Source organism: Symphalangus syndactylus, chromosome 12, assembly GCF_028878055.3.
Source record: "Symphalangus syndactylus isolate Jambi chromosome 12, NHGRI_mSymSyn1-v2.1_pri, whole genome shotgun sequence".
Classification (NCBI taxonomy): domain Eukaryota; kingdom Metazoa; phylum Chordata; class Mammalia; order Primates; family Hylobatidae; genus Symphalangus; species Symphalangus syndactylus.
Window position 1 is genome coordinate 45371203 of NC_072441.2, and position 22631 is coordinate 45393833.

General features: G+C 41.6%; 1 protein-coding gene across 5 annotated transcripts in view; it reads right to left on the minus strand.

Moving 5' to 3' along the window:
• The window catches only part of TGFBR3 (transforming growth factor beta receptor 3), a 210694-nt gene that overhangs the window by 31576 nt on the left and 156487 nt on the right, over positions 1-22631 (minus strand). For 4 of the 5 annotated variants that reach the window (XM_063625478.1, XM_063625483.1, XM_063625481.1 and 1 more), the window contains 8 exons: positions 19126-19294; positions 17051-17198; positions 11356-11545; positions 8980-9317; positions 8398-8550; positions 5738-5878; positions 5406-5564; positions 1112-1411 (listed from right to left, as the gene is read on the minus strand). In XM_063625478.1, coding sequence (XP_063481548.1) covers positions 1112-1411; positions 5406-5564; positions 5738-5878; positions 8398-8550; positions 8980-9317; positions 11356-11545; positions 17051-17198; positions 19126-19294 — 1598 coding nt within the window. The remainder of the gene's footprint in view (positions 1-1111; positions 1412-5405; positions 5565-5737; positions 5879-8397; positions 8551-8979; positions 9318-11355; positions 11546-17050; positions 17199-19125; positions 19295-22631) is intronic. The other variant, XM_063625482.1, reaches the window with a different exon arrangement.

The following is a 22631-nucleotide window of genomic DNA, read 5'->3' on the forward strand; positions in this document are numbered from 1 at the left end:
CACTGTCCACTAAGCCCCAAACCTGATGGCGAATGCCCACAAGGCTGAGGCATCACTGCCGCAAAAGCAAACCTAGGAATATAGTCTAAATCACTGTATATGTGCTCCCCAATGATTATGATCATATCTGCTCTATTTTCATATGCAAACAAAATTCTCTTGGGTGTTATCAGAGAAAAGGATGCCCAGGGGAATATAATGATGCAAGGAATTCAGATCAATTGTAATCTATTTGGAATTGATGGTTTTTCCTCCTGCCTCCATACCTAAGACTTAAAATCTGTGAGTTAAATGAGAAAATTCCATACATACATTATTAACAATACTGCTTGATTCTTAGCCTTTTAGACATTGATATATGACTACGAAAGAATTGGAAATCAGTTTACTCTGTGTGAGATAGCCACAGAATAAATGCAAATATGAAATTATACATAATTATGGCAGATCACAGAAACAAAACTATGGCAGAAGATACCTTTCATATACAAGACCAACCTAGTGGGTATCATAATTAACCTTGCAGATCTCCCCTATCAAATGCATTCCACCAAGGTCAAATGGTTCTGCTTTTTGTTATGGCAACAGAACATTCAATCTGGACAGTGATAAGAGGCAAATATGATGAACTGATATGAAACTGAGAAAAGCTAAAATATTTGTTAGTTTCCCCTAGAAGTCTCCCTGAGACAAGTCAACCTTATAATTCACACAGAAAAGGTTAAGAACAATGACAATGCCAGTCTCAGCAGGACCTGGAAAAATTAATTCTCACAATGAACTTGTCCTTTTGGCTTGCTGTATTTTTGGCACTGCAAACTATCTGAAAAGCAAAGATAAAGCCAGAAATCTCCCTCCATGGAAAAGAGTCTTGATTTATCACTCATAAGGTACTGCTAAGTAGCATGCATGGAAAAAAGAAAATCATGCTGTCAGGATTTATTATCTAAGACTCCATAAAACTCACAGTTCCCTGCTAATACTGACTTTAATACTTCAGTTGGGCAGTTCCAAAACAAAAAACCTCAACCTGCAAGACCTTGGGATTAAACTTTTCTGCCTCACTTAAAAATGCCAAAATAACGATCCGAATGGATGAAGGCCCACAAACCTTAGGCAACTTCTGGGGGTGCTTCTCCACCTTGGTACACAGCGTCAGCTCACACTGTAGAAAGAGCAGTGAGGTGTTGAAGATGGGCTTGAAGACAAAGCTGAATCGCTTCTTATCCATGTCGGCTTGCGGGATAGGAAAGTGCACTCTCTTGGGACTGTAGAATTTCACAGATTCATCTTTAGGACAAATATTCTCAATAATGGTATAATGAGACATCCTATCAGGGTTCGAATATGGAGAGATAAAGCACGTTTGGATGGCAAATCCCAGTTCTTGTTCAGCCTTAGTAACAGATACCTACGAAAGAACAGAAAGATGAATTAGGAAATGAGTTAGCATCTCACTTTCACTTCAGGCACAAGGACCACATGCCAAGACAGCCCTTCAGATGACACCCTGCTTTATCTTCATAACATAGTTACAGCCTTCTCTCTAGTTACAAAAGTAACACACGCACGTAGAAAGAAAAAGATATTTTCCATTTCAATTTGATATAGATGATGACAGTGAATTATTTCTTTCAAATGTTATTCTGTTAGATTCAAATACAAGATGAGTAAGTCTCTTGCACATCCCAATAAGTCCTCTGAGAGCTAAAAATAAAAACACATTTTGCATTTAAAGTGGATTTTCCAAAGTAAATAAAACACCAAGAGGCAAAGTCCCCAATGTTTTAATAGTACAACACTTATAAGCTAAGCTCTTTTTAAAAATTGACCAAAAAATAGAGTTCAGTGGCAACATCTATTTAACCTAGGCAGGAAGACTGAGCTTCTAAACTGCAAAAAGTCAGAGTAAGCCTGATGAGAGTCCTGCTTCATCGGCGAGAAGGCAGAGCTGGCTCCGGCGCTGGGTGTCAGGACGGTGCAACCTGGAGGCCATCATGGGCCTGGTAAAGTGTCCCAGCTGCTCACAGATCCAAATCAGCCTTGCCAAGTACTCCCCCTTCACTCTATAAGCCCAGGGGTAGTTGAGGGGAAATCTAATCTGGAAACGTTTCCGACTCATTTATACTTCCCCTTCTGAAAACATTTGTATGGGCTACGTCCAAATTTTGTTAAGGTTCTTTTCTTTAGAAACAGGAAGTAATGTTTAGCCAAGTGTAAACAGAATTCAAACCTCAACTATCCTGAACTTAGCTAAAATCCCCAGACCAGACTAGATTCTCCATTTGGTGACACGTGGATCACTGCATGAACTGCCTCTCCCTGCTATGCCTCATTCCTTGACTAAATTTAGGATCAAAATAAACTTAAACACTTGTAGAAACAGCTAGTCCTTACACATAGACCAACAGCCGCAGAATCATTTCAAAAGACATGGAGATAGAAACAGACTTTCCACACTGAGATGCCCAGGGGAAACCCCTGACATCACACGGGGCTTTGAATCTGCAGCACTGTTGTGAAAGATTCCTACATGGTGGTTAACTGCAGGACACTCAACAATGAAGATGCTAATGAAGAGGATTCTGATAATGTCACTGTGGTGACATTCTGTAAATACTAACACTTCAGTATTTTTGCAATACTTCTGAAAAACAAGATATTCTAACTTGGAAAGGTGGCAAATTACATATGTGCTATTACCAAAAACCGCTGTTAAAATGAACTCAGAACCCACATGCCAAAATGTGTAACAGAGGGACTGCAAATCCCTTCGCTAATCTCAAAAGAAGGTATATAGTGGCAGAATGTCTAAGGTATCCCAAAAAGGAATACCTTTGTAGCAGACGGAAAAAATATATATTATTTTTTAATATATTATATATATATAGTTTATATATATAAATTATCAGCAAATCTTTTACTAAAAAATATTTTACTTTTAGACCAGAAGTGAATAGGAGAAGGACTACAGGCTTTGCAGTGAGACGAGCTCATAAAAACCACATGTTCTCCTGCTCACGTGCTGGGCACCGAGACTCAGTTTACTCACCTACAGAATGAGAACACGAATACCCACAAGATACCACAGTTGTGAAAATTAGCAAAGTAAAAGTTACATGCAAACAACACAGTTCCCAGAGTGACAATAAATGCTACCTATTAGTAGTAGTAGTATTCTAGATTTAAAATTTTGGGTTATTTACAATTGGGTTTGTAAATTCTCCAAGACAAATGAACCAAAAGAAAACTGCCATTATGTGACCAACAGTCACCTGGAGATGACCAATGAACAGGTGGCAACACTGTTAACTTGGATTATGAGACGGACTGTATGGTGTAGAGGGAATAGAGGATAAACTATGAGAAATATAGGTGATATATGAAAAGGTATAAATTGGAAAACAAGAATGGAAAAAAAAACTACCAATAACACGTTTCAAGTAAGCCAGCATTTGAGGGATGGGGGAAAAAACCCAAAATATCCAGGGTAAGGTAAAGGAGGAAGATTGACCACTGATTAGCATAAATCAGCAAAGCAAGGCATAGATTTGGAAAAGAACAATCTGCAATTATGCAGCACCCCTGAAATCCACAGCGCAATAGGGAGCTGCTGACCAACTGCCCATGTGAACTGTACAGCCAGAAAAGCAAGAGAAAAACAGCCGTCTGGGCTTAGGAAAAGCATGTAGAAGGCAGTATATTTTCCCCAATGGAGAAAGGAGGTGTACTCAAAGAAAGAGAACTCTCAGAATGGGGGAGGGGCAGAATCCATATGATCAAGGAAAACAACATCCAGCACCAGCGGGCTCTGCCCCAGAGTCAGTGCAAATGTGAGAGTTATTTGTCTTTCCAAAACAGAAACATGTGCACCAAAGTCACTTTTAACATAAGGAAGTATCCCACTTTGACCCTTTAAGCTTCTCACCCCTCCCACTATGAAGCTGAGCTTGCAGCTCAGCACCAAAACCAGCTCATTAGATGAGGACCTTCCCATAAGACCAACAGATGATATGCCCACTTGAAACACTAAGGTTGAAACATGAAAGGTTGTACCCAGGGCACAAGAAACAGCAGACATCCTGGTGCCATAAGGACTTTTATCTTTTCTAGAATCCACTCTCTGAACCTGGATGTTTGCATTGATAAGACGTTATGTTTTCTCCCCTTTCAAATGGCACTTTGGAGATAAGTGATAGTCGTATCCAGGGAAGAACAGTCAGAGCTCTGGAGTCACGCAGCCTACGAGCACTGAATCTGAACTCCACTAGTACCAGCTGTGTGGCCTCAGACAAATTTGTGCCTCAATTTTCTCATCCATCAAATGAAGATAGTATTAGCCTCCCTTATAGGATGGCTCTAAAGAGTTGACTAACTGCTGCAATACTTACAACTATGTTTGGCACATAATAAATCTGCAGCAAATGTTAGATGTTGTTATTTCATTATTACTGCCACTGCCTAATATTTTGTAGTCACTCCAGATTCCAGATTTAGGCTGCACATGATTATTAACATTATATACAGGAAATAGTTTTAATACGTTTATACAGATACTTAGATCAGGATCCAGAAAAAAAAATTTCATGAGTTATAATAGCACATAGCATTTCACTTAAAAGTGAGTGCAATTTAGGCCGGGCGCGGTGGCTCACGCTTGTAATCCCGGCACTTTGGGAGGCCGAGGCGGGCGGATCACGAGGTCAGGAGATCGAGACCACCGTGAAACCCCGTCTCTACTAAAAATACAAAAAAATTAGCCGGGCATGGTGGTGGGCGCCTGTAGTCCCAGCTACTCGGAGAGGCTGAGGCAGGAGAATGGCGTGAACCCGGGAGGCGGAGCTTGCAGTGAGCCGAGATCGCGCCACTGCACTCCAGCCTGGGTGATAGAGCAAGACACCGTCTCAAAAAAAAAAAAAAAAAAAAAAGTGAGCGCAATTTAAAAGATAACAAGTCCGTTTCAGTGGCGGCAGGGACCCACAGGGATTTGGCTGCCATGCTGGGGGCTAAGGGGACTGTGCAGGGAAAAAAAAGAAATAAAAGATAACATATGAGGTGGTTTTGAAATATTCCATCATTAACTCTAACACTGCAACTACTGAACTACTGTTCCCAAAGCAAAGGACAGGGCTTTACCAGTAGAATTCACACTTGCCAATTTTTTTTTTTTTTTAACATTCATCTACAGAATACTGTCTTCACTTAGCATAATGTATTAAATCTTGAAATTTCCTGCTTTGGTCAGAAGTCAGTCTGGAAGCGTTCTCTGAGCCAATCCCTCATCAGACCTGGTGAAGGTCTGTGAGGTAGGACAGGAAGAGGTCTGTACAGGGTATTTTAGCTAATGTCTAAGAATTATAGCTCAGCACTAACCTAAAAGCTCAAGGCTAACTTTCAGGTCTCACCTCAACATAAATGTGTCCATTCTCTGGCACAGAGAAGACCCCCTGGGAGGGCACCAAAAAGAGGTCAGTGTTGTATAGCTCCATGTTGAAGGTGATGTTTCCATGGGGCTGTTCCTGGAAGCTGCTGGGGTTCCTCACCTGCTGCAGGCTGCAATTAAACTGGAAAAAACAACCCACAGGAAGATTAATGACAGTCACATGAAGGATGAAGGCCCTGTAGCTTCATGAGCTTTGGCCTTTAACATCTGATTTTATTTTCAGATAGTCCCTAACTAAAGCCAACAAAATAGACAGCATTTTCCACAAACCCCCTACTGATAACAAACACATACCACCACGATTTCAGGTCGGGTGAACAGGGAAGCATCTCCTTCATCCATATCTCCCGGAAATCCATTATCACCTGACTCCAGATCTTCATAACCGTCTGGCCAACCACTACTGTCCCCAAGGGCTGGAACCTGTATCACAATCTAAAAGGCAAAGAAAGCATAGCCGATGTTATAAAAACACCAAACCATGTGCGTTTGGTTCTGCCTCACACAAACACTCATGTAATCATTCTGATGCAAATTGAAAATCTGACTTTAAGACAAAAAAATAAATAACATCCAAGCTTTTTCAAATTTTATCTTCAAAGTGATGAATAATAAGGAGAAGCCCAATGCAGGTTCAAATTAAAAGCTAAACTAATATTTGTATCTTCTCTTGTGAAAAATAAATATTTATGTTGTAACCATATTGAATAATTACAAATGATTTCAAATGGTGGGAAAACACTAGATACTAGAATGGAGTTGAATGGAGTTGTCAAGAGACTTGCCTATACTGTGAGAAGGGGCTTCCCCTTAAGAGGCTTTATATTAAAAACTCTAAGAAGTACTAGGAGTTGGCGAATACAAGGAGCTTTCATTATATATATCCTTTAAGAGATGTAGAAAGTTTGGTTGGAGTCAGCAGCGAAGGACCTAATGTTTACTATGGAGCACATCTCTTCATTGCTGCTTTTGTACCCCTCTAACTTTTGCTCATTTCTTCCCTAAGAAATCTTTCTCTATGGTGTATGGATGTGGAAAAGAATGTTTTATTCCAGGAATTTTTTTTTCCGCCTTTTTCGCTATCCACCTGCAGATATATTCCAGGAATTTATCTTGACATAGGTTGAAATTATGATTCCTGGATTATTTCTAAATAAGATGAGAAAATTCACCCAAGGGTCATGACTCCATAAATGAAATCCTTATTTCTCTTGCTTCACATGCTTGGATTCTGAACACGATGCAAAATAGAAATATATAGTAAGTCTGAAAATTACTACAATTACAATTGGTGAGAACAGCTAAAATAGTCCCCGAAGGGAGTAGGATGGGAAGAAAATAAAAAATAAAAAAAAACTGCCTTTGTCTCTGTACCAGGTCCTCCAAAGAAAGTACTGACGCCAATTAAAGGAAGCATCTAGGATATTGCTAAACTCAAAGATCATAATAAAGAAAAGAAAAATATGTGAGAAAGGAAATTTAAGGGATCATTACATGCCATTCTCTCCTGAAGCAACTGACATCTTTTTTTTTTTTTTCTTAACAGACATATTACTGTAGCCACTTGTTGGTGTTAACTTGGACCCCAGTTTTAAAATGCCATAATCAAGTATTTCAGTAATATATGACATTTATTATATCTGTAGACATTGGATAACTGAAAGAAAATTCATGCTGTAATTATCAGGAGGTCAAAGGTTAATAAATTAATTATTTGAGTAATAAAAGGAGATTAGCAGGGCCTAGCCTGGTGTCTAGGAAAGATTAGTGGACGAGAGGTCAGGAAGTTGGATTCAGTCATCTTGGCTCTGCCATTAGCCCATCCCTGGAGTTTAAAAAAGCAAGTCTTTTAAACTTATTGGAGTTCAGTTTCCTCATCTGTGAAATGAAGAAGCTGAATAAGCTCATCTTAGGGTTCTTTGCGGCTCCAACAATCTAAGATTCTCTGAGGAACAATACGCTTGGGTTCATGCGACAGTCACTTCTCACAGGAACCACGCTGACCAGAGCACCTGATTGCTAGCCTCTCTTCTCTGGATGGGGTCGAACTAGCAGCCACAGCTCGCCACCCCATGTCAAAGCTGGATATGGCACTAAGAAGACACCCCCCACCGCCACCCCAACCCACCCTGTGTCAAAGGTGGACACAGGGATCTCTGAACCTTATTTTTACCATTAAAAGTAAAACCCAAAATGCAAAATCAGCACTTTAAAGTTCTTTTGGAACTTCACATTTTAAATTCTTTTAATATTCACTGCCTAGTCTCTGTCTCCAAGAGAATGGGTTTAATCTGAAAAGATTTTGACCAACTCAGAAGAAAGATTTCTGGAAAATGCAGGTTAGCTATTGCAATGGTTTATCATTGGGGGAAATCTGTGGAATCTTTCTCCAAGTAACTTCAAAAGTAGGAGAGTTTCTTCAATGTATGGTCTTTCTTAGAGGTGGAGAGAGACTTAATAATTTCTTAAAGGTCCTTTTCGAGTTTTAAATTCTCTTTTTGGATTTTTATTCATGAAGGAGGGAGAAGTTCTCCTACTTCTGGACAAGACTCAAATGAGGCCAGAGAGACCACACATCTGGTTAACCCAGCTGTGTAGAGGTGCTGCTCATTCACATAGCCCAGGGCCTTAAATTTTATCCTTATAAGGGCCAGTAGAGCTTGGCCACTGAGAGAAGTCATAATCACCTTGACAGTGCAGCCTTTGTCATCAGGAGATGGAAACCGGGGGGTGAGAAAACAGGCCTTCCAATTCCCAAAGATCACCAATAAAACAAATAAAACCAAAGAGTTCAGGGTCAAAGTACATCCATTTTGTTGAGAACTGACACTTGGCTTTGTTCAGGCCTGGGGTAAAAACCCTCTTCATCTTCAGAGAAATGTTAAGACTAATTTTAAGGGAGCACACAGCCAGGCTCTGGCAAAGGGCAAAGCTTTGTTCTGGAAAACACTCACGGAGTTATAGTAGACCACACCATCAAGGGCTGACCACCGGGGCCGAGTACCGCAGCCATTCAGGGGAGACTCCAAAACAAAGTGTGTGCCATTCATCTTGGCCTTGCAGGTAGGATCCAACAGGGTGACGTCCATCCCCAAGTAGCCACTGGCCTAAAACAACAACCACCAAAGACATGGTTGGAGGCCCACAGGCAGTTCTGTTGTATAACTGACACAATTGACTATTGCCTGGTCTTCCAAGGACAGGCGATGAGAGGCCTGCATCGTGCCCCTTCCCCACGTATCTCTTCCCAGCTGCCCACCTCTCAACAGCCCAAGGGTAGTATCTGTTGGCCTTGGAAATTCAACAGCAAAATATTGACACACGAGGATCTGGAACCCCCACCCCCCCGTCACTGAGAACAACAGGAACCGGGTGAGAATCACAGCCAAGGGGAAGTAGGCCCATACAACTGAGAAAACAGTATCAAGCCTCCGGAGTTCAAAAATGAAAGAGATAGGGAGAAATTACAGACGCAGACTAGGGCCAGATGAGAAAGGAGGTAGCCTCTCTTCCCTCCTGTAATCAGCTGCACCGACCTGAAAAGAATCTTTTTCTACAGCCACGATCATCTTCTCATTGTCACATTTGACAGACAGGGCAATATCCACGCTTCCTTGCACCTCTTCTGGCTCTCTGAGACCAGGAAACAGTTGTATGCTGGGAATGACAGGGTCCTTTGGCCGAGGGAGCCCATCTTCTCCCTCTTCATTCCAGACTCTCCTGGAAATATCTGGGAAAGGAAAGGGAAGGCCTCCATTTTGGCCTTCCCCTCCCCGGACGGGCGGGTTCTGCAGGGCAGGCAGGGCACCAGGGTCCAGCAGGATCCGCAGCTCAGGAGGAATAGTGTGGACCTCCTCATCTCCCATCTCCTCTGCTGGTGAAAGAAGAAGGCAAAACATCATCAGTGTTTGATGCCAGGCCACAACCAACATCATTACAGGCAGAACAGGAAGAATTAGCACAGAATGGGCAGGTGTAAAATGACTTTTAATAAGCAATGTATACAGGTCATTAGAAGTCTAGAAGCCTGAATTCTACTCCTGGTGTTCTCTCTAACTAGCTCAGTGGCTTTGGGCAAGCGGCTTGCTTCTCTGTGCCTCAAATTTGCTTTTCCAATTTTTTAAATTAAGCAGTTGGAAATGATCAGTGGTTCTTAACTTTGGCTACACATGAAAATCACTTGGGAGCTTTAAAAAATATTCCTACGCCCAGGTTGTACCCCAAACAATTTAAACTCAGACTCTCTGGGGTGGTACCCAATCATTAATATGTTTTAGGCTCCCCATGTGTAACTGCAATGTGCACCTAAGACTGACAGCCAATGGAGTAGACAGTTTCTAAGGTTGTCTAAGCTAGAAAAATCTGTGATTTAAGTTACATGGGGCAATATTATTCCATTCAAATGCCACTAAAATACTTTCCTTGAATAAAGAGAGTCTTTTGAATCATTTCTCTAAGGATGTCTTGAAACAATATTGGTATGTTAAAATTACTTCGACACCTTCTTTTTGACAGCTAAATTTTAACAGGTATCTGGGCACCTTGGCCTTTTAGAACATATTCCCTTGAAAGATAAGAAATAGCTGCGTGGCCGGGCACGATGGCTCACGCCTGTAATCCCAGCACTTTGGGAGGCTGAGGTGGGTGGATCACAAGGTCAGGAGATCGAGACCATCCTGGCTAACACGGTGAAACCCCGTCTCTACTAAAAATACAAAAAATTAGCCGGGCGTGGTGGCAGGCGCCCGTAGTCCCAGCTACTCGGGAGGCTGAGGCAGGAGAACGGCGTGAACCCGGGAGGTGGAGGTTTCAGTGAGCCGAGACTGCGCCATTGCACTCCGGCCTGGGCGACAGAGCGAGACTCCGTCTCAAAAAAAAAAAAAAAAAAAGAAATAGCTGCGTAGACACATTTATTCCTTCAAAGGGAGAGATGTATTTCCATACAATCAATACTCAATATTTTGTCGTATTTCTAACAACTAAAAAAATAATAATTTCCCCAGTATTCTTTATATCTACTATCTAAAGCCAACTGATGTATACTTGAGGTCAAATCCATCTCAGTGGAAGCTGGAAGTGAAGATGACAGTTGGACATTATCTCTCCTTTAATAGTATTCTTTGGAAAGGACGCTAGAGCTGTAAGAGTCCAAAATAAGTCATAGCTTTGTAGGGTTTTTAATGTGTACTTTCACAAAAACCTTCACAACAACCCTGTAAGGTCAGTCCTATTATTTTCCCCTTATTACTGAAGAAAAATCTGTGGCTCAGAGGTGAAGCAACTTCTCCCCAAACAGTGACTAAATGGTAGAGCTGGGGCTTGAACCTGTACTCCTAATCTTTATTCTATTGGCATTTCACTCAGTGGCGGTACTATGAGCTTAGGAACGGGTCTAGGGATCAGAAAACTAGGGTTTCAAGTCATGCTAGCTAGAAGACTCCAGAAAACCTCAAGAATTTGTTGAGCCTCTGCTTTCCACCCCATTCAGCTGGGGTAGTAACTCCTGCCATCCCTCTGGGTATGAACGCCCAAGTATGAGTCCTCGTGACTATTTTCCTAAAAGAGACAGCCTTTGACCATGAACTTCTCTTCTGCAGTCTTAACTCTTCTGTATTCTCAGCCATAAGTGGTCATTAGGTGTCTCGGAGAGAAGAACCTAATGTAATCGCACTAAAGATAACCTATAATGAAGTTCTCTGAATATGCATTCAACTCTATGTCACTGAAAATCTGTATTACAGTTTCCTCAAAATCTCTGTCTAGGTAATTTTAAGCCTTCTGATAAAAAGTAGTCAAATTATTGAAATGTGCAAGAGAAAAACAGCAACATATAAGCTGAAATGACAGTTCCTCACTGGAAAAGCTTCATTTGGGGGATATTTTTTACATAACTTAAAAAACTTCTAACTTACCATTATTTTCAAGCCGAAGATGAAATCTATTAGCCACAGGAGCCATTGTGTATGAAGTTATTGGACTATAGCCATTGTCCAAGGCCCATTTCACCAGATTCCCTTGGGTTGAAGGAATGTCATCTCTTATTGATTTGGTCATTGTCATAGATCTTTCACTCTCTTTTCCAAAGCCAATACTGTTAGGAGCCTGAAGATATAGCAAAAGAATCACTCATGAGTCTAAAATTAAACAGTACTTTAGATAATAAAAATCAAATATCTTAAATAAGTAGATTCTATATTGTATATGAGGGAATTATTTATTCTTTTGACCCCTATTTTCCTTGGGCTAAGAACGATGATGTGAGAAACCTTTAATAGCAGACTAAAAGACATCTACGCATGCTGCTTGATCATACTATTTGTATTGCCTATGCTGATAAAAAAAATCATCCAATGACATGTAAGTAGTTACATACTAAGTATACCTAGTCTATAACTATACAGTTAGTCTAATGTTTAAATTATTAACACACACAGTACATATGTATAATAAACTTTCCCTTATTTTTACTTAAAATGACATACAAAGTATACAGACAGACATGTTATATTGCCCTCAAATTCCCATGCTTCCACTTCCTATTCCCCTAGATTTCAATGAAAGATAGCACAATCACTTACACCCACTTAACAATGGAGATATGTTCTGAGAAATGCATCATTAGGTGATTTAGTCATTGTGTGAGCATCATAGAGTGCACTTACACAAACCTACATGGTACAGCCTACTACACACCTAGGCTATATGGTACAGCCTATTGCTCCTAGGCTACAAACCTGCACAGCATGTTACTGCACTGAATACTGTAGGCAGTAGTAACACAATGGTTGGTATTTGTGCATCTAAACATAGAAAAGGTACAGTAAAAATATGGTATTACAATCTGATAAGACCACTGTCGTATATGTGGTCCCTCACTGACTGAATCATATTATACGCTCAAGACTGTACTTCAGTGTGGAGACTATCCCATCTATATAAACTATTAAATTCCACACGGTAAAACAACCAATGTTTATATTTCATCTAAAATGTATGATCAATTAGCAAGTCTATAATTGTATTCCTTTGCCAATTCTACTAACCAAATATACTTACATCCTCTATTCTAAATGTTAATTAATTAATTTAGGTTACTCTCCCCTTAAGTATCACTGTTTTATCCAGTAATACAAGTAGGTCTTAAGATTAGCTTTCAGGGATGGGTACAATAGCTCACACCTATAATCCTAGCATTTGGGGAAGCTGAGGCGGAAGGACTGCTTGAGCCCAAGAGTTTGAGATGAGCTTGGGTAACACAGGAAGATCCCATCTCTACAAAAATTTTAAAATTAGCCAGGCATGGTGGCATTTGCCTGCAGTCCCAGCTACTCAGGAGGCTGAGGTGGGAGGATCACCTGAGCCCACGAGTTAGAGGTTGCAGTGAGCTATGTCATGCCACTGCACTCTAGCCTGGGTGACAGAGGGAGACCCTGCCTTAAAAAAAAAAAAAAAAAAAAAAAAAAAGACTAGCTTTCACTGGATAATCAATTACAAAATAAAAATGATAGAAATATTTTTGGAAAAGGATATAAATGGACTCTACTCAACCAGGTTATTCAACAAGGACATGGAAGGTAAATTTATACATCAACTGCTGACTCCTGTGGCAGTGCTCTTGTCAGAGGGTGAGAGAGCTGAATGCTGCAGAGGGGACCCCAAAGGGAAGCCACCATATTTTCAACAACTGCACCAACAGGGCTGGAAAGCCCTTCCAGCATGCAGATTACACCATTTTCATGCTGTATAAAAATCACTTTAATTTCCATGCCCAGTGATTTTCTCCTGCATGCATGCAGCATTTTTCCTAAATTCCTCATTTGTTTCCCATTCTGTTTGCCCCTAACATGACTAAATATTAATCCTTTCCCACTGTAAAACCCTAAAAGATTCACAGGCTCTAAGTTCTCTTGGCCTATGTGGTTGTGGGATATTGGCTGAAGCCACATATATTTCAACTCAAAGCTTAAAGGATCTCATTCAGTATATTTTTCTATTACCTAAAGTGCTTATGTGTGGAAAGACTGCCAGACTCACCAGTCACAAATACTATATGCAAAGGAACCAGACAGAACTTTAACCAACTTCTGCGGCCATTTGTAAACTCAGTTTAACAGATTCAGAATATTTTAGCTCTTACTCCAATTCAGAAAAAAAACTCCTTAGAGTAAAGAAGGGCTAGGGAGGAAAGAAACAAAGAAGGAAGGAAGGAAAGAGGCTAAAATGAGATAATGAAAGATCCGATTTATTCTTAGAACTTTTTATTCATTTAGTCAACAGTAGTTTCTTAGGTACAGCTTCTTCCAGCCTTTCAGAGCTACATGTCATTTTGATTGGCTGGAATCACGACAATTGGCCTAAACAATACTGCTTGCCCTCATCTGCCCTAGTCTTTCACGTTGTTGGACAGCTGAGAGAATATCGTATTTCCAGAACACTATCATCATAACTGCCACCTGTCCTTTTGCACCAATGTGGAATGAGCTGTTTACACCTTTCCACATTAAATCTAGGAGCTGTCAACACATCTCATTTTGATTGTCTCGGAACTTAAGACTCGACATCCATCTACACATTTGTAAGGCAGCAAGGCTTGGGACAATGGCAGACAAGTTGGTTCCCAGCTTTGAGCAAATTCTCACACTGTACTTCTGGAAGTCCCTAGGCTTTTTCCAGCTTTACTGGAGCTACTCCAAATGCAGGTGTACAAGGGGGGTCTCCAAAAACCACTACCATCTTTCCCAGCCATATCTTCATGAAAGATGAGGAGTTAAGTCTAAGCGCCCCCACACTCCCCCATATTTGCATCTGAACTGATGGTATAGGGGAGGGAGGACTGGGGAAGGGAATGGCCAGAGAGCATAGTGCATATGCCCACTGATATTTTAAAAAATGTCTTCTCTAAGAACAAGCTGCCCATCATCAACCCTGAAGTCCTGAGGCCACATGAAATAATATAAGAGGAAACCTCTAACAAGTTTCCTCCATCTCTTCTTTTCTGTTTTAGAGGTTCTTCCTACCATAAAAGTGATTATGCTTGGTCTACACAGGACCTGAGAAAAGAGCCAGAGCCGGACAAGGCAATGTAGACACCTCCAGTGTTCCCACTCTTGCCCACTGCCTGGCTCTTTGCACCTCTTTTGACCATTTTGTCATCTGGAGGGCACATTCTGCCCATGTCCCACCCCGACGCACACATGCATAAGACATCCAAGTTTAATGGTGCTCTTCTTTAAATTACTCCATCAGGCTCCTTACAATTCCCTTAGTAGACATTTTTCTTTCTTTTCACCTTGTTTAGAGAAGTGCCCTAATTGTTCCTATAGACACTCTGAAAGAGTTATTTATGGAAGGAAGATGAACCCCCTTTTTATGGCAGGCATTCTGCTAGGCATATATTATCTCATTTCTCTTCCAAAATATAAGGAGATAAGCATTACCATTCCTGTTAGAGAAGGAGAACCTAAGACTCACAGAAGCAACATACATAGCTGAGAACTTACATGTGCAGGCCCTGTGTCCAGTGCTTTAGGTGAAATATCCTATAGGCCCTTAACAAGTACTTGGCAAATAAATGAACAAACAAATGAACTCAGCTGCTAATGAACCACAAACTCAAGGTGAGTACTATCATCATACCCATTTCACAGGTGACCAAACAGACTCAGTGTTCATCAGTCAGATTGCACAACATCTACTAGGAGTAGTAATTGGAGATGGGATTTAAATCTAGCCCTGTCTGGCACAAAGTCAAGATTCTTTCCATTCCACTATGCTGTCTCTAAAGGAAATACTAGAAACAAGGTTTCTATAAACCATTGCCCCCTTTCTAAACAGTAATTTAAACTTTTGTAGGAGCAGGTACCTTTCCCTCACAGCACAGTCAGAATTCACATCTGAAACAGGGAATTAGAAAATCACAAAGCATAAACTGGTTGGGAGAATAAAAAAGAACATCATGAAACATTACCTAATTGTTTAGTAATGTTGTCATGCATTGTCCAAAATTGGCCTGGAACAAGAGTACAGCCAAGGAGAGGAACATAAACAGATCTTGCACTGGGATGAGCAATCTCATTTCTAGCCTTTCTGATTCATATGAGAGATGGGGACATTCAAAGTGAACTCCAGGACTGCCATGGACCAGGCACACATACTCAGGGAGAGAACGAGCCATCGCAGGGTCAAGGCTGAAAGAATATTTACACAGGAACTCCAGCAGGGAATTAAAATGTACCGTATGTTTTTGCCTTTCAAAGCATGATTCCCTTTCCTGTTTTTGTTATTCTGAAATTAAAAACATTTGGCCGGTGTGCCAGGCAGCAAAAGCAGCAGACAGCCTAGGTCACCAACACCCTTCATGCCACGCCAGAGAAGGCAATCAAAACATCTCTGACTTCAGATCATGGCTAGGCTTTGGGCTTGACAACAAATTAATGTATCACCATTACATATGATGGCTCACTGGGATCCTAGCAAAGTTATTAAAAAAAAAAACAACCCACGGGAACCAGAAACGATTACTTTAAAATTAAAATATGTGTGCTAGTGGTTTTGCCTGCTGCCTCTGGTGAGTGCTTTTACATGACGTTGCCAAGGGAACTGTTGGCTTTGCTCACTGTGGTATCACACGGAAGGTGCCATGAATGAATGAATAATACCAAAACCAAGGGCATCCCTCTCCCAAAATACTGAAAACATAAAACCCACTTCAGCTTATTCAGTGCAGGTACTAAAAGAGAAATTGGCCAACAAAAAAAAAACAAAAATTTGAGCCCACAAAAGAGATACTAAAGAGATAATTATCTTCTTAAAAAATAGGGAGGAGGATTTTTCTTTAACTTTCAATATAATTCAGTCAAATAGTTATTGCCTAAGCATATTTGAGATAAGATTTACTTTACCAAGTTTCAACATTCAACTTTTGAGGAAACCAGCTGCTGTTTGCCCATCATGCCAATGGGCTAAGCCTTGTGCGTACATCTCTATTAAATAGAGGGCCTTGGGAACAAGCTGGAGTAGACTTGTCCAGCATCATTTCACTGACTTCGCACTTATTGTGATTCTTCTATCAGTGTTTCACACTTGGGAGTTGGAAGCAAGCAAAAAGACATGCCAATATTTCATATTTAACTCAAAAAGAAAAGTCAACGATGTGAGCTGGGGTCAGCCTAATAGTCCGTACTTTCTCTAAGTACCTAACTCCAAAATAAAAGCTGATATTCGGTATTGTGACACCGAAGTCCTTCTGGGATGCTCAATATGAAGGCTTAATTGTGTTCATTACTTTACACTTACTATTAGTGGAAAGCATACTAATATATTTCAGGAATTTCACAAATGAGGGAGCTGGGGTTCAGAGAGGTTAGGGGACTTGCCAAAGGTCACAGTGGGATTACCTGGACTCAGACCTGGGTCTGTCTTAATCCGAGGCCATGTTTGAACAACCGTACCTATTTTATAGGAGCATCCTATTTTGCAAAGTGAAAAATAATTGACAGAGCTTAGAGAGTCCAAAGAGGCAGAAACTTTAAAAATAACACATATAAGCACAGCTTAAATTGTTGTCATTCATCTAAACAAAACAAAAGACATGCTCCACCAACTTACAATGATTTTCAGGCTTCCCTTAACATCAAAAGATTTGATCACCCAGTTGACAGACTTTTTGCACTTCAAGATCAGGATGAGATTTTTGACCACCTCAAGATCCTCTTGAGAAGGTCTTATATCAATTGTTATATCCACCTGGAAAGCACTGTGAATGGAAAACAAAGGCAAAGTTAAGACCTACATGCCAGAAAGTTGCAACTATCTCCCCTCTTCCAAGTCTTCATGTTTCTAGTGTCTGGCCAGTTGATTAAAAAGCTGGAGTTGATCCCAGGCCAATGACATGTGCAAAACAGATTGTTACTGCACACACAACAAAATTGTTTTACATAACAACAGAAACATATGCTTGCTGATAATTAGTCACTAAAGTTTTTCTCTTCTTTGATAGAAAAGAGGTGGTTACTTAATGCAGCCACTGTTTGAAGTGGACTTGAACGAACCAGAAGAGTTTACTTTTGAAGCAGTATTGTTGCTTTTTCAACCTTTAACACCTTTGATGTACAGGATTCCCATTTGGCTATATGCTCAAATTCCTTCAAAACTGAAGTAGGTGGCAGTTTGGTGAGTTGGGGGCGGGGTGTGGGGAGAAGGGAAGCATGGTGGTAAAAAAAAAATTAGGAAACTTCAGAGTAAAATAAGAGACAAAAGGCTAAAGAATTTCTTGATTTACATAAGGTTTGCTTAAGTCATTAACAATTGCTACAGGATCGTATCTGCATTTACTTTCCCAAACTTCTGGATATAAGGTTATTAAAATAAAGAAAACAGATGGTCAACCAAGTGATTACTGGAAAATTGATGAACACAACCCAAACTTCTAAGAATTCGTATAAAAGAGAATTTTTTTACTAAACAATAACATCCCTGTCATTCTGAATTTAAGGAAACAGTCTTTCTTTCCATCTCAGCTTTACACACTTGTAAAGCATAAAATGCACGGTATATTCCAATGAAGCCTCAGGCCTGACGTCGAAGCACATTCACCAGACTGCTCCTATTCCCATTCCCTTTTCACTTTCTACAAAATTCTTCAAGTGGACAGAGTGGAATCTTACCAACCTGATCTGTAGCTTACACACTTTTAAAGTCAAACCCTGATTAGAATTTTAACCTCGAAATCCCTCTACAATATAAATTTAAATTTTTAAGTCACCAGTCCAGACGCAAAGGAAGGAGGGTGAAATGCAGGCTAATGTGGGAAAAGAACCTATTTTTTCTCCTTTTTCTTTTTTTTAATTCCCTAATTATTCTTGATAGGGAGGGTCGAATTTCCAGTCCAGGGGCAGGAAGCTGAGGGGGAGAACAAGCGCACAAGGGAGAGGCAAGTTCTATTGAATGGCATTTTGGTATGTCACCATGGAGGGTCACTCCAGCATACACACACACACACATACACACACCAAGCACACAAGGGAGAGGCAAGCTCTATCGAATGGCTCTTTGGTATGTCACCATGGAGGGCCACTCCAGCATACACTCACACACACACACACACACACACCAAGCACACAAGGGAGCGGCAACTTCTATCGAATGGCTCTTTGGTATAACACTATGAAGAGCCACTCCACCACACACATGCATGCGCATACACAAACACACACACACACATACACACACACACAGATTTAAAGCAAACAGCTCTGAGTGCCTAAGTGCTCTAAGGACACCATAAACAGAGCTTTATTAAAAACAGAAGGTTACTAAGATGATAATTATATTAATAGGGCATATTTTATAATTTTCCTATCAGGGATAACCTTAGTCAGAGGTGATAAAGATGAAGCAAGAGTGACTGTGTCCTGTAATTAACACCCAGAAGTTCGGAACGGGCTTCAGGAATTCATCTGAAATATCTGGGATCTAGGGACAGATGCAGAATATAAAATATACCACTGGTGCCTTTAGTCTCTTCTTCAAAGCTTCTGTGAAACACATCTGACCAAACACACCTGAAGCATCAATGGCTACCTTCCCTCCTGTGTAGGATGGGCTGCACCTCTCCCTGCCTCAAGTCAAGGAAGACCTTTACTCTCATCTCTTCTCACACTCACACACTTAGACACACTTACCTGTAGGGGTTAGAGTTGGGGGTGATTAGCTCGATGATGTGTACTTCTTCATTCTGGGGCTGGCTGGACATCACACACCCTTCTGCTGCTTTGGGTTGAAGGTACTCAGCAAGGTAATTGAGTGAGAGAAAATTCTTCCCTATGTTGCACTTTGGAGGGAACACTTGATCTGAAAGAGGCACAGGACAATCTGTCAAACCACTGAGCTACTTGGTAACCAGATTCAAAGGAACGAGGGTGACAGTGAAACTGAGCAAATGGCGGACACAGGGAACCACGAGCTCAAAGAATGGGCCTTCGTCTGTGAACTCCGCAACCACTGCCCTGAAATGCATCCTGTTATGGTCACCAGTGACCTTCTGTTGACTAGCCTCTCTTGGCTAAATCTTCTCCTTGCTTGTTCTCTGTGATACTTCCTGTCCTCGTCCGTTTCCTCTGACCTATCTTTCACATCTCTTCCACTGGCTCCTCCTCTGCTCAGAATCTGTTTAGACCCCATCCCAGAGAATCTGATTCAGAACACCCAGGCGGGGCCTAGGGAGCTTTCTTTTTTGAAAAGCTCTGTAGTTGATTCCAACATAAACCAAGGCTAAGAACTTCTCAGCTCCTTCCTCAATCCCCTTTCTATCTCATTCTTTTTCTAGGTGATCTCAATCACTCCCGTGGTTTCAACCTGTACCTAGATCATGACTCCTTTTCTGAGCAGTCAACTTATACTGTCATCTGTCTACCAAGCATCTCCTATCTAAAAATCCAATACTTAGGTATTTCATGGTCAGTGTATTTAACATTCAATCCATTCTATCCCCAAATACACTCCTCCTTAGATATTTGTTATTTCAATTATCAGGAGAAGCAACCACCTAATTAATCCTCCGACACCCCATGTAGAATTAATCTTTCCCTCATATGTATTCCTCACAGCACTTTATACTGTGAAGATGAAAGGTAGGAGTTTGGGGGAAACAAAGAAGGCAGACTTTCACTCTTTCTCACAGTCTGAACACAGACAACTCAAGTTTATATGGCACTTTACAGTTTACAAAGTGCTTTTGCAAACATTATCTCACTGTGCTGAGAGTTGCTCACCACCTCCACCCGGGAAAGTGATGCAAGTACCAGAATCTGAAGGCACTCCCCCAACGGCACATGCCATTTACACAGCACGGCGGCTGATGGGATTTCCATCCACGGGCTTAAATGTTTCAACAGAACTTGAAAGAAACTGCTGGCAGTGTGACAGCCGGGACCAGTGTCAAGGAAGTTCTAGGTGTAGCATGCTTTTTTCAGAAGGGATAATTAATCAGAGGCCTGGCACTACTATAAAACAGACTTCTGCCTTTTCCATTTTGAGGACAAGATGCCAGGGTTCAAATCCACATGGAAGTCTCACTTTGGAGTAAGGAATCCAACTGGGGGTCCTAAGACTGGATTGATACTGTCCCTCCCCCTCCCAACTTGTGCAATCTCCCTTGTGCTGAGGTCCGCAGCACACACTGGGGCATCATGGCTCTGGCCACCACAGCACCCCCAGCACCACCCCAGAACAAAGGGGACCAAAGCCTCTGCTTGTGGGCTCACCGCAAGAGAGCACTGGGTTTGCACTCTGCAGTCTCCTCTAATTCCCCTCCCCCTCAGAGAGAAAAGCTCAAGGCTCCACTGACTCAGGCCGCTAGAGCAGCCTCCCTCCACATCTGCTGAGGGTTTTGCCAGATGAGCAAATGAGGTATGCACACCGTGCAGCTGCAGCCCTGCGGATGCCTCCCCCACATCACAGGATGGAAAATGATATTGGAATGGCGAGGTTGAAATTTAATTAAGAAAGAGTGTCTATGGGCTAGGGACAGGCCAGTCTGGAACTCAAGAGACTAGGGCCCTCCTGGGATTGTGGCCGGCATATCCAGTTCATAGTGTGCCTGGCTTGTATCTGGCACATAGTGGGCATATGGTATAGGTTTCCTGAATTAACAAACAATGATGTGAGACTTGAGACAAATAACAAAATATTCACTCATGTGGAGCCACTAGGAAAGGTCTAATTGTTCAAAAGTTGATGTTATTAAGGGCTCTAGTCCCAGATGCCATTGTCACTAAGTTGAATAAGCTGACCACTTTTGTTGTGTGTGGTTTCTCCCCCGCTCCCCAGTGACTTTCCGAATGCCTGGCATCAAAACTTAAACCGAGTGCCAAGTAGAAAGGAAACCACAAAGGGGAATTCCCGGGTAGAAACCTGGCAAGTTTGGGGACAGGGGGAGTCACATGCTTATTTGTATTTTAGGAAAAGATTGACAAATGACTGAGACACAGAAGGATATACTCTGAGCGCAGGAATGAACCTGGGGGGTAATGCAAACCACCTCATTTTCCTGCTGTGGAAACTGAGGCTCTGGTGGTAAGTCAATGTTGCTTGAAGCCTCGCAGCAAGACCAGTGGGGGATAAGAGCAAAACTCTTAAATTCTTCCATTCTGGGTATATAGATGAGGGCAGTTCCTAAATGTCAGCAAGCATCAGATCTCCTAAAGGGCTGATTGAAACACTGACTGCTGCGTCCCACCCCCAGAGCTTCTGATTCAGTTGGTCTGCGTTCGGCCTGAGAACTGGCATTTCTATCAAGTCCCCAAGTGATGCGGATGCTGCTGGGGCAAAAACCACACTCTGAAAATCGCTCGGGTTAGAGCAACCAGGCCTCATGGCCTGCGATCGCTGGGTACAAGAAAGGTAGAGCCAGGTCAGATTCTGGGAAGTGGGGGATGAAGCTTGCGCAGTGCAGTCTGAGCCGTGGTGATAAACAATATCACTTTATGGTCCACTGACCTCACCAAGGAACCTCCTTTCCCTACTGCTCCTCTCTCCATGGCATGACCCAGTGACTCATACTCAACTGGTGGCTGGAGTCAAGTTTCAGGGGTTCCGAAGGTGTTACCAAGGAGTTAACTAGTTTCTACTGCACCAGACACCAGGTCCTTTAAGTTGGCTTCCCCTACCCAGTGTGCACAGGCTTAACCAGTTAAGTGACAACCCGTGGCTCTCAGGGTAAGTGACTGCTGTGCTTAGAAAGAAGCTCATGCACTGCCGAGAGAACACAGTCCAACATTCTAAATGTTATTATAACAAATTTTCTTTTTCTAACAAATTCCAAGGGGTAATCAACATTCTTTCATGCTACTAGAATTCTGCTTCAGAAACGCAGCCCGCTGGCTAGGGCTTAGAGTCTTTATTAAAAGAGATTTTTCATTTTGTCTCAATGGGACTTGACCTCTGTTATTAGCTACCTATCATGAGAGTACAGAAACAAACTTAGACTTTTTGAGCCCAACCCTCATCTAAGCCCACTCCTCTCTGCCTCAACTAAACAAGGATGTTCATCCAGGTGGACCACTTCCCTTTTTGAGTTATGCTTATTTGGCTAGGACTTAAAGTACAGCTCAGGCAACAAGCGTTAAACTCAAGAGTCAGGAAGCCTGGGTTTGTGTTCTGGCTTTGCCACTTGTTAGTAACTTGGATG